This window comes from Petaurus breviceps, unplaced genomic scaffold (assembly GCF_028583685.1).
Source record: "Petaurus breviceps papuanus isolate PSGF00001 unplaced genomic scaffold, PetGlider_PUasm1.0 90919, whole genome shotgun sequence".
In the NCBI taxonomy this organism is placed as follows: Eukaryota; Metazoa; Chordata; class Mammalia; order Diprotodontia; family Petauridae; genus Petaurus; species Petaurus breviceps.
Genome location: NW_027187378.1, coordinates 29,025,434 through 29,038,341, shown reverse-complemented (window position 1 = coordinate 29,038,341; position 12,908 = coordinate 29,025,434). Strand labels below are relative to the sequence as shown.

At 36.5% G+C, this 12,908-nt stretch overlaps 1 protein-coding gene across 1 annotated transcript in view; it reads right to left on the bottom strand.

Annotated features, from left to right (window-relative positions):
* The window catches only part of MTMR9 (myotubularin related protein 9), a 46,503-nt gene that overhangs the window by 25,010 nt on the left and 8,585 nt on the right, over window positions 1-12,908 (bottom strand). The window contains exons 3-6 of the mRNA XM_069075660.1: window positions 6,751-6,876; window positions 4,023-4,196; window positions 2,468-2,685; window positions 9-170 (exon numbers count right to left, since the gene is read on the bottom strand). Coding sequence (XP_068931761.1) covers window positions 9-170; window positions 2,468-2,685; window positions 4,023-4,196; window positions 6,751-6,876 — 680 coding nt within the window. The remainder of the gene's footprint in view (window positions 1-8; window positions 171-2,467; window positions 2,686-4,022; window positions 4,197-6,750; window positions 6,877-12,908) is intronic.

The window sequence follows — 12,908 nt, the reverse complement described above, 5'->3', positions numbered from 1 at the left end:
CACTTTACCTGTCAATACACTGAGCAGCCAGGCAGGCAGTGGTTAGAATCTCTTTGATGTGAGTCAACCAATTAGAAGCCTCTAATTTGCTAAGCCACCGATCCATGTTATGTGATTGGTCATTACAGGCTTCTACAAGTTTTATCAAGCTCTCCTGAAGAATATGATACCTTTTGGGGAAAAGAAAAATAAACAACTCAGACTGTTATTAAAAAATAGTTGACTTTTACAAAGTACTTCAAAGTTTACAAGGTATTTTACAAACATTATCTCATTTGATAATGTAGAAGCACATTAAAAACTTTTTTTAGTTCAACTGAAAATATTAAGAAATAAACATTTCTCTAATAATACCAGTTCTTAACTTGGGGTCTATAAGCTCCTTAAAAAAACATATTGATAACTGCATTTAAATATATCTGGTATCCTTTGTAATCCTATATATTTTACTTTATGAATTTAAAAACATTACCTTGAGAAGGGATCCATAGGCTAGGAAAGGGCTCCATGATACCAGAAATGTTAAGACTACTTCACTTTAGTTTAAAATTTTGATAAATCATCAAAAAGCTAAGGCTCTGGAAAAATGGCAACCAGCCTTAGAACAAAAAAAATAAATTTAATTAAAATCACTGCCTTCTTTAATCCTTGAAAGGCTAAGAATTAGGACCCATCTAAGGGCAGCCCCATCCTTCTCTCCTGAAGGGATTAAGGTACTGAACTCAGGGGGATCCCTTTGATCACTCCAGGAGAACACTAGCTGGGGTGGGCAAAGAAAGAAATGAATAATTCTAGGAAAACATTAAGTGACTGTTATTCTATTATATAAAGCAGAATGTTAACCCCAAATGCTATTTTAACAGAATATGATCTTTTCCTTGTTCAATATTCCTATGTTACTTCAGATTGTCTTGTGGTAGAGAGATGTCTGAGGGAATGGGGGTGGGGGGTGGGGAGGACTATGTCAGTTTAGATATTTCTTGCTCTGAGCTAGAAAGGCTTCGATTTAGAATAATGTTAAGTTAATAAAATTGTTTCTGGCAAAATTGTGCCTAAAATGCATAGTACAATATGGATACTTTTCTTTGACAATTTACAGCTACCCTTTGGTCAGTGATATGACACAGTAGTAGACAGAGCACTGGACCTGTAGTCAAGAAGAACTAAGCTCAAATCCAGCCTCAGACACTAGCTGTGTGAACATTTAACCTGCCTGCCTCAGTTTCTTCATTTGTAAAATGGGGGGTGATAATAACACCTACCTCCAAGGATCAAATGAGAAAATATTTGTAAAGAGCTTGGTACAGAGGGGGATAGCTGCAGCCTGGAGGCCACATGTGGGTGCAGTTTTTTGACAGAATTCAAGTTTTACAGAACAGATCCTTTTATTAAGGGAATTTGTTCTGTGAAGTTTGGATTCAGTCAAAGCTCTGCATATGGCCTTGAGGCTGAAGGCTCCCCACCCTGGTTTAGTACAATGCCTGAAACATAGGAAGTACTTAGTAAATGCTTGCCTCTTCCCTACTTCTCTCCCCCCAGGTGCTATTATTATTCACATATTATAGATAAGGAAACTGGGGTTCAGAGAGACTTGGTCTACTGCTCAGAATCACACAAGCTATTAACCCCTGGAAGGAGGTTAACATACTAGCTTTATAAATTCTGTCATAAATCACCACCACTAAGAATAAGGATCCATGTACCAATACCAAAATATATCTGTGCAAGTGCTCAAATGCATTAGCTAAAACCTGCCATTCTGATCCATCTGTGAAGAATTTTCTGCACCTGAAATTAAAGCAAAAGTCCAGCGCTCCCTCAGTGGCCTGGGACCATCAGCCCAACCATTAGGCAGGCAACCATAGCTATTTCAGACTTCCTTGACGTTCTGGTTCCAATGCTTATCAGTACCAGATGTCTGGGCCAGTGGTCACCACAGTTTATTCAGAAGTTTTAGCAAAGATGTACAACGGGTAAGAAGCTAGTTAATTACAAAAGTAAGTAGTGGGTGGGACATAACAATAAGACACATATGCAAAATCTAAGTCTTATAACTTTGCAATTTATTAACAGTCATGTTTGAAGATCAACAAGATGAATGATGTGGTAACGAGCATAGGTTGCTGTGTGTTTGTCCTTTGTTTTCAAAGAGGATCGTGACATCAGGGAATGATGACATGATTTGCAATGGCCTTGGATTTGAGTGCAGGAGAGCTGTGCAATGAGCTATGAGCATAAGGGCTGTATCAGAAAAAGAAGGAATAAAAATAACCCTTGATACCTTTAACACCTGTGATGTGCACTTAGCACCTCCCATTTCATCAAATATCACCGTACCACTTTGGGTCTTTAAAACAATTATGTAAGGGTTTGTTTGAACAAGCAATTTCTACTAGTTAAGAACCCACCTGCCATGATTACCTTTTATCTTAAAAGACTCTCTATTACCTTCCCCACTCAGTTTTACCTCTCAATGGACTTATGAATGCGTCTCCACTGAGGATAATGTGCCTCCTGCTCAAAACCACCCCCTTTAGCTCTTGCTTGCTGGGCCACATTTAGAGATCGGGTGTCAATAATGTAGCCGCGTTTTCCTGGACGAAGGGTAGCATTTATAAGTTGTTCATCATCTTTGCACCGTCTCCCATTGGTGCCTGTGAGTGGCTGACTACTCCGGATCATTACCTAGAAAGGACAGTAGAGTGCAACATTCAAAAAGAGACCACAGAGCTGACAAAAAAAATGAAGTGGTGAGTTAGTTGAACTGAAGAATAAATGTCCAAAGGAGTTCTTATGAGAGGAAGAGGAGAGCCACAGTATATAGAGTATGGTTTAGAAAAAGCTGAGAAAGCATTATAGCTAATTATTTATCAAGCTTTGGATAGGGAAAGGGACTGGACTTGTGATTTTCTTGGTGCAGGGAACTCCCAGGAAAGGAAACTCTCTACCAATGTAGGTTGGCACTTAGAGACTTGCCTAGAGTAATGAGACATTAAGTGACTTGTCCAAAGTCACACAGCTTCCACAGAGGAGGAACTCAAATCCAGGGCCTCTTGGCTTCAGAGCTAGCTCTCTAATATACCCAAACTGCTTCTCAAGCTTTGGAATATAAGTCAAAAGACACTTGTTCCGGTTGTGATTTTGTTAGTGACTTATTTTTACTACAAATGGGCCTAAAACTGGAAAAAAAAAAAAGCCCCATTTATATTTTTCAACATATAGCCAAATGTGAGATAATAGAAACTGCAAGCATTATTCAATTAGAAAACATCCTTTACACTAAACTAGAAAACAAATACACATACACATAAACATTTCTTACCAGCCCACTGTCTTCCGTGAAGATTGTGAAGTAGTAAAAGATAATATCAACCATCACAAATACCCATCTGACATGGATTTGTATCGATGGGATAATGTCTACTTTAGGAAAAGGAAAATTATCCATTTGCTGTATTTAAGACAACCATTTCCTAGAGCACTACATAATCCTAATAATTAAATACTTGAAAATAGCTTTAAATCATTACATCAGTTTCTTAAAACTAACAGATTGAATGCAGTTTACTCACTTGGCCAGGCCTCTTAAAGGGTATTTCTTTCTGCTGTGCTCAGAAGTGAACAAAATCTGGGTTTTCTGAGCTTGAGAGGTAGAGAATGGATTGAGAAGTATACCCTGACCACAGAAAACAGTCTGCAATTGGCTCCCTAAAGTCCGAATTTGGAAGCTAAAAGTAGGAATGATCTGGAGCAAGGGTGAGAAAACTATGGCCAGAGAGCCAAATTTGCTCATGAGGTAAGAACCGTGGTTTTTTACCTTTTCAAATACAATAAAATATTTTTTTAAAAAAGGCAAAAATTAGTCTCTGCTCAAGGGCCCAGCAGGATTTAACCTTTAGGCTGGTTTGCTCACCCCTAGCCTAGATAATCACAGAAATTTGAAAGGGTTAAGAGGGGAAAATACCAATGGTCATGAAGAATATGAGATTCCTTAGGGAATAAAAAAGCCAAACTGTACTTACCATTCCATTTTTTTTATGGTAATAACTAAGTACTGGGAAGCGCCCACCATGACGAAATGTAGCCACTTTCTTGAGGGCCTCATCATCAATGCAGGTGGGCACAGTAACAATTGGAGGGTAAGAGGCGCAGACGGCAAAATCCTTATTGACATAGCTCAGCCTCCATTCTTTGGTCTGTAAAATATAAATGAGAACCTTTCATGCCTGTGAAATGTACCTTTCAGGGAAATCTAAATGTCACAGAATAAAAGCATCATAAGAGCTAGAAGTGACACTATCAATTCCCAATCCAAAACTCCATTTGGGAGGATTCCTTTCTATGCCCTCCCATCTCTTCCTCAATATACCCTGGGGAGGAGGCAGCTCTCTCCTCCCTCTCGAAACCTGTTCTCTCTACTGACTTGAATGCTGAGCCAAAATCTGTCTTGGTCATTCCAACTTACTTGCTCTGATGGACCTTTTCTATGCAAACACCAAACAAATCTGCTTCCCATTCAATATGGCCCATCTTCAACTATCTTATTCCACTAGCCTTCATAAAATTAAAATTTCATAAACTCAATTTAGATTTGAAAGGAGAGAACAAAAATGAATTACATGAATTAAAAAAATATTTCATTTTGTAGGTATAGTTTCATAAAGGATTATGATATACACTCACAAATCAGACAATTCTGGTCAACCCAAATCAAGAGCTCATTACTTGCTTAATATTTTCCTATGTTACAAAGACAGTCACTATAAGTTAAACACTGTAATACTAAAACTCTCTATAGAAACTAAGAGCTTTTAGCTATAGGAAATATAACTAAAGACTGGTGGGTATCATCAAAAAAGAAAAGGATGACTAGAAGAAAATTTGTGGGTAAGAGCAACAGTTTAACCACTGGACAGCCCACATTCTCCATTGGTACTCTGAAAAATCACATAAAATGGCACATAAGATATTCAGGACAAAGTTAATCCCTACTGGAAGAAAATAAGTTAAGCTTCCCTATATAGAACTAACAGATTTATTTCTTACCCATAGGATAAGGAAAATGTCTACTCTATGATAAATACAACTTGGAGGTGGGTGTAATCAAAGAATAAACTGGCAAGAGATTTTAAAAGGCTCCCCCCACCCCAAAGTTTCTTTATCATAACAAAGATTAACCTCCAATTCACAACACTTAAGTCATAGGTAACTTCACTAGACCAAGACAATTATGAGAAGTCTGGCAAGCATTATTATAAAATTGTAGGAAAAAAACTTATTTAAATCTTCATATTTTCCTGTTTACTTCTTCATATTTTCCTTTTATCCTCACTAAGGAACTATATCATTTCATTTCTACTTTTTCTACTATGGAAATTCTTAAATTTTCATTTTTATCCACTTTGCCCTCCTTTTCTTATCTTTCATTGTTAACTTAGCTATAAAGACAATTTAATAGTAACCTGTAGCAGGTTTTGTTAAAATTATATCAAATAGGTATCTTAGTGCTAATTAGGTCACCCTCCCAGGTTTCAGACTAAGGCTGAAATGAAATACACTTCTGAGAGGTTTAGGGTTACTATAATTACCTAGTATTTCCCTTTGTTCTAACACCAAAGGATTTTCAAATAATATTGACCATCATGATTTACTGGAATAAAAGTCAACTCTTCTTTACAAATCATCCAGTAGAAAGAAAATTTTTGCCATGATCTGCTCATACAAATCCATGTTACGTGTTTTTTTTTTAATATGATCAAGAAATTTGAATTACAAAACCTTAAAATCAAACTGTAGACTGTTTTACCTGCATCGAAAATTAACATTTTCTATTGATGAAATGCCTCAAAAGCAACTAGCAGTTTAAAAACAAACAAAAAACCACCAATCTTTTAGATTTAGATCAGTAACTAAGCATGGACATGGCTATATTAAGTAAAGAGAAGAGAATAAGCATTTTATAGAGCACCTACTATATTCCAGGCTAAATGCCTGTACTATGTGCTTTATAATGATTTCACATGATCCCTACAACAACTCTGTGAGGTAGGTGCTATTTTTATCATCTCTATTTTACAGTAAATGAAATCGAGGTAGGATCACACAGCCTCTAAGTATCTCAGGTCACATCTCAACTCAGAGGTCTTCCTGACTCCAGGCCTAGTGCTCTATCTACTGCACCACCCAGCTGCCTCATGTCTTCCTCATTCATAATAATAATATGTACTACAGGTGCTCTTAAAAAAACAAAAACAAAAACAAAAACAAATTAAGAGCTCATTTCTTGCAAAATATTTTCCTGTGTTGCAAAGACAGTCACTATAAGCTAAATACTATAGTACTAAAACTCTGTATGGAAACTAAGAGCTCTTAGGCTATAGGAAATATCACTAAAGACTGGTGAGTATCATCATCAAAGAGAAGAATGACTAGGAAGAAAATTTGTGGGTAAGAGCAGTTTAACCACTGGACAGCCCACATTCTCCATTGGTACTCTGAAAAATTACATAAAACGGCACATAAGATATTCAAAGGTAAAGTAACCCCCCACTGGAAGAAAATAAGTTAAGCTTCTATATTTAGAAGAGATTTATTTCTAAATGACAAAGGCTAATTTATACTTTTATCACAAAAGTCTTTTTGAGGGATCAAGGAAATTAGTTTACCCTATTTTTTTAGATGGATAAGGGTACATTTCAAAGGGGAGTACTCTGAGCCTCAATTAGGCATGAGTCTTGAAAGGTGACTTACAGCTGAGGAGAGGAGCTCAAATTCTCTCTCAGGAAGAAACGTATGCCAGCCATCTTCTACCACTTCAAACATGGGTCGGTAAAAGAAAGGATACATCAGAGTGATGGAGTCCAAGGTTGACAAAGCCTAGACGAAAACAAAGCAAAATCTGAAAAACTAAAGAAGTCAGTTTTACTTTTTATAAGAAAGATGTCATGGCTTATTCTTGGTCTGATTTAACTATGGGTTTGAAAAACCAAAGTGACAATAACAATAATGATAACAACGAATATTCACACAGTGTTACAGATTTGCAAAGCTATTTTTATGTACTATCTCATCTGGTCATCACAAATCAGGTAAATAAGATTTATTAAGTGCCTACTATGTGCCAGGCACTGTGGATACAAGTAAAAGAAAAACAGGCCCTCCTCCAAAGGAGCTTACACTCTAATAGGAGAGATATCATGTAAATAGTCTTGTTCCTCCCACACGACACACCGTCTCCTAACTCAGGGCATATTTGTTGTTTTTTTTTTCTCTATTGCTTCCTCAAGGGGGAAAAAAGCTTTATTAATAACTATCAATTACTATACATTGAAAATGTATAATAGCTTTTTTGCTGTAGAAAAATATAGGTAGTCGGTAGTATTAATAGCCATTCTCTTGGTCCTGCTTTACAAAGAGTATCTGGTGTTGGCATTCCATGCTCATTCTGGTTATTAGATGTGTTGACTCCACTGAAGAGGAGAGCCAAGTTCTCGGTGGTTCTAAGGGAGTAGGCAACAATGATCTTGAATTTGTCTTGACTCTTGAGTAGCACTGAATTTCTTTTTTTTTTTAAATTCAATTTTTAATTTATTAATTTGTTTGTTTCCTTTTAGTTTACAGGATTCAATTCCACAATTCCTTGAATTTCACATTTTGTCCCCCTCCTTCCCCTCCCCCCCATGGCAGCTTATTATCAAGTATAGGATCTGTAAATACTTTCACGTTATACAATGGTCAGGTTATAAGGATGGATTGTACCAGCTGGAATGAAAAATGGTAAAGAGGACATAAAATCAAATAAGAGAACGAAAAAGATCAGGTATTTTGCTTCCACCTGGATATAAATTTAGTTCTTTCTAGTTCTTTCTCTGGATGCACGTTTTTCTCTCCATCATGCGTCTTTTGGGATTGACTTATATCCCTGCATTGTTGAGAAGAGTCCAGTCTATCAAAGTTGGTCATCACACATACGTTGTGTCTGTAATTGTGTACAAATTCCTCCTGGTTCTACTCATCTCACTCAGCATCAGTTCTTTTAAGCCTCTCCAGGTAAATATGAAGACCGCCTGCTCCCCGTTTCTTATAGTGCAATAATATTCCATAACATGCATATACCACAACTTGTTCAGCCATTCCCCAATTGATGGACATCCCCTTAATTTCCAATTCTTTGCCACAACAAAAAGAGCTGCTATAAACATTTTTGTACATATGGGTATTTCTCCCATTTCTATGATCTCTTTGGGATATAACCCTAGGAGTGGTATTGCTAGATCAAAGGGTATGAAAGTATTTATAGCCCTTTGGGCATAGTTCCAGATTGCTTTCCAGAAAGGCTGGATCAGTTCACAACTCCACCAACAATGCATTTAGTGTTCCCGTTTGCCCACATCCTCTCCAGCATTTGTCATTTTCCTGTTTTGTCATCTTAGCCAATCTAACTGGTGAGATGTGGTACCTCAGAGTTGTTTTGATTTGCATTTCTCTAATCAATAGTGAATTAGAGCATTTCTTCATGTGCTTATAGATAGCTTTAATTTCTTTCTCTGAAAACTGCCTGTTCATATCCTTTGACCATTTATCAATTGGGGAATGACTTGTATTCTTATAAATTTGACTCAGTTCTCTGTATATTTTAGAGATGAGTCCTTTGTCAGAGACATAGGTTGTAAAGATTCTTTCCCAATTTCCCACCTCCCTCCTAATCTTGGTTACATTGGCTTTATTTGTACAGAAACTTTTCAATTTCATGTAGTCAAAATTATCCATTTTACATTTTATAATGTTCTCTAATTCCTGTTTCGTCATAAAGTCATTCCCTCTCCACAAGTCTGATAGGTAAACTATTCCTTGTTTTAGCAGACTGCTTACAGTATCAACCTTTATACCTAGATCATGAACCCATTTAGACTTGATTTTGGTATATGGTGTTAGATAATGGTCTATGTCCAGTTTCTGCCATACTATATTCCAGTTTTCCCAGCAGTTTTTGTCAAATAGTGAGTTCTTATCCCAAAAACCAGGGTCTGGGGGTTTATCAAACAATACATTACTGTAGTCGTTGACTTCTGAATCTCATGTGCCTAATCTATTCCATTGATCCACTCCTCTATTCCTAAGCCAGTACCACGTAGTTTTGATGACTGCTGCTTTATAGTACAGATTGAAATCTGGTAAAGCTAGTCCACCTTCCCTAGCATTTTTTTTCATTAATTCCCTTGATATTCTGGACCGTTTATTCTTCCAGATGAATTTTGTTACTATTTTTTCTAACTCTATAAAGTAGTTTTTTTGGTAAATTAATTGGTATGGCACTAAATATATAATTTAACTTAGGTAAAATTGTCATTTTTATTATATTGGCTCAACCCAGCCATGAGCAATTGATATTTTTCCAATTAGTTAGATCTGACTTTATTTGTGTGAAAAGTGTTTTGTAGTTATGATCATACAGGTCCTGGGTTTGTTTTGGCAGGTAGATTCCCAAATGTTTTATAATGTCTACAGTAACTTTAAATGGGATTTCTCTTTCTACTTCTTGCTGTTGAGTTTCATTGAAAATATATAGGAATGTCAGGGCATATTTGTTGACTATCTACCATATGTAGAACTCTCTTTTTCTTCATCTCTGACTCCTGGTTTCCTTCAAGTCTCATCTAAAGTTGCACAATCTACAAGGAGACTCTTGAAGTCCTACTTAACCTTAGTGCCTTCCCTCTGAAATTACCTCTAATTTATCTGGCATATATCTTGTCTACCAGGTCTTCCTACCTCCCAAGTCCAGTACTCTACTATTCTACACTAATCCAGACTTGTACTTTATGAGATCAATACAAACAAGTGTCATTCAAAATAACTACAAAATGCCTCTCTGATCCCCCTTAATTCTAATGTCTTACCTGTTGGATTATTTCTAATTTTCCTTTCTATAGCTTGTTTGTACATAATCGCTTGCATGTTGTGTCTAATCAGACTGAGTTTCTTCAGAGCAGACTGTCCTTTACTTTTTACCTTTCTTGGTATCCTCTGTGCTTAGCGTAGTGACTGATATATATAGTAGGTGCTACTGCCTGATAATTCAATTTACCAAAGCACATACAAAAATAAAGGGAGAAAAATGACTTGATACTCACTGTCATAGGTATGTCATGCCAATAAAATAAAAATGACAATACTATAAATTTACAGGTTTATTGTTAATACCATATTACAAGAGGGATATATTTTTTAAAAACTAGACAAAATATAACAAAAATCATCTGGAAAAACAAAAGGCACAGAATTTTAATAGAGATAATGAAAAAAATTAAGAATGAAGGGGGCTTAGTATTACTAGATCTTAAACTATATTATAAAGCTATAGCCATCAAAACTACCTGATAAAATTTAAAAGCTCTTGCACAAATAAAATTTAGATTGAATTAAAAAAAAGAGGGGGGAAAATGTTTGCACCATGTATCAATAGACCAACAAGTATCTATTAAGATGTCAATAGACCAACAAGTATCCATTAAGCGCCAACAAGTCATGCAAGCTGCATACGAATGTAAAGAAAGGCACATTCTTCATTTGCAAGCAGTTTATCTTCCACTGTGGACTAATAAGTATACAAGAAAATAATTATAAATAAATACGAAGCAGAGGATTAAAGCAAATAAATACAAAGGAGGCAAGACACTAGTAGTTGGGAATCAGAAAAGGCTTCAAGTAAGAGAAAGTGGTACTTCAATAGGGTCTTGAAGAAGAGAGCAATTCTATGAGGCAGAGGTAAGCACGGAATACAATCCAGGTACAGGGGACAGGCAGGGCTGAAGTAAGATGAAGGGAGATGGGTGGTGGTGTGTTTGAGGGTGATGCAGTATTATGTTTGAGGAGCAGAAGGAGTGCCACTTTGCCTAGACTATAGAGGAAGGTAAGAGGAGTCATCTACAATGTCTTTAGAGATATAAATTAGAAAGACAGACTGGGGCTAAAGTTATGAAAGGCTTTAAAAGTTAAAGAGATGAATTTCCATTTTCTCTTAGAGGCAACAGGGAGCCCCTAGAGTTTTACTGAGTAGAAGAGTGACATGGTTATTGATAATACATTTAGTTAGGTAAATCCCTTTGGCAGCAGTGTGTACGACAGATTGGAATGGAGATTTGTGGCGAGCAGAACAATGAGGAAGTTACTACAATAATCAAGGAAAGAGGTGAAGCATGCTTGACCTGAGATGATAAGTCAAAACAAGGGGTCAGATCTGAGAGATGCCATGAAAGATTAAATGGCAAAAGTCCAGGATATTGCCTAGGTTAAGAATATAGGAGACTGAAAAAAAAATAGTGCCTTTAAGAGGCATGAGGAAAATTGGGAAGAGGGGTCAGTTTAGGGGAAAAGACTGAATTCTGTTTGGGATGTGTTGGATCTGTGCCAAGCACTTGGGATAAAAGGAAAAGCTAAAGACGGCCCCCATTCAAGGAGATCAGCCTAATGGGGGAGATGTTAATACATAGGACAACATGGAGATGAATCAACAGGAAAAGGGCACTAACATTACAAGAACTTGAAGGAAGCTGCGAAGCCTTGGGAGCAGAGATGGGAGAAAGCATTACAGGCGTTACCATTACAGGAAAGAGAGTGAAGAGGCAGTCATTATCTGATGGAGTTTCTTGTTCCAGGAACGGCAAGGATGTCCGTGTCCCTGATTTGATGATCCCAGAGCTCCTTCCTACTGATGTGGCCAAAATAATCAACTGGTTTAATTCAATGTCTATGACTGACAAACCGAGAAAAAGCAGTCAGAGAGGTAGGAGAATTAGGACTAGGAGAGATCAGGGTCATGGAAATCTAGAGAGAAGATAGTGTCAAGTAGAAGAACATGATAACTGACAGTGTCAGAGGCTACAGAGAAGTCAAAAAGGATGAGGATTAAGAAAGGACCACCAGAGAGAACAATTAAGCAATTATTAGTAACTTTGGAAAGAGAAGCTTTGGCTGAATGATGGGGTCAGAAGACATACTTTCAAAGGTTAGGAAGAGAATGAGGAAGAAGTGGCTGTCTACATGTAAACAGCCTTCTCAAGAAGTTTAGCCAGAAAAGGAAAGAGAGTTATGCAAAGATAAGAGAGGAGGAAAATGGAGGGAGATGCCATTCACAATATGGCTGGGAAAGAATCCTTAACTAAAAAAGGGAGAAAGGCGATCACAAGAGTAAAATAAAAAATTGAATATGAAAAGCTTTTGCAAAAATAAAACACAGCCAAGTTAAGAGGGCAACTAACTGGGGAAAAAAAATCTATATACCATCTATCTCTGATAAAGGTCCAAGATACAGGTGGGAAATTAATTAGTTCAAAAGGCAAAAAGACTTCCCCCAAAATATAAGAAGTCAAAAGTAAATGAGCAGTTCTTAAAAGAAATGTAAACTATTAACAATCATATGGAAGACTATTTCAAATCTGAGAATTATTTTAATTTGTGTTTCTTTTGGCATACTCAAAAGAAAAATAAGTGGAATTCAGCAGCTGTTACGTCATAGAATATTAAAGAAGACTTCAATGATCACAGTAAGTTCCAAAGTCTTTATTTTTTTAAACGTTCTATTAAAAGTTGAACTGTGACCAGCAATATAGCTCAACTTGTTTAGTAACTATTTGCATTTAAATTAATTTAAGAATGAGAAGTATCACAATAGTATTTTAGTAACTTCTAAAACCCCATCAGAATTTTTAGTCCATTCATTTTCATTCACTTTTCCTCACGTGGTCATGATTTTTCTTTCAGTTCTGTTTTTTCTACTCTGCATTATTTCATAAAAGTTTCCCCAGATTTCTTAATATTCCTGATACTTGGTCTTACCTGCATCACATGGTATTCCATTATATTAATGGGCAACTTTTAAAAACTTTACTATCTTGTATTTTAAATCA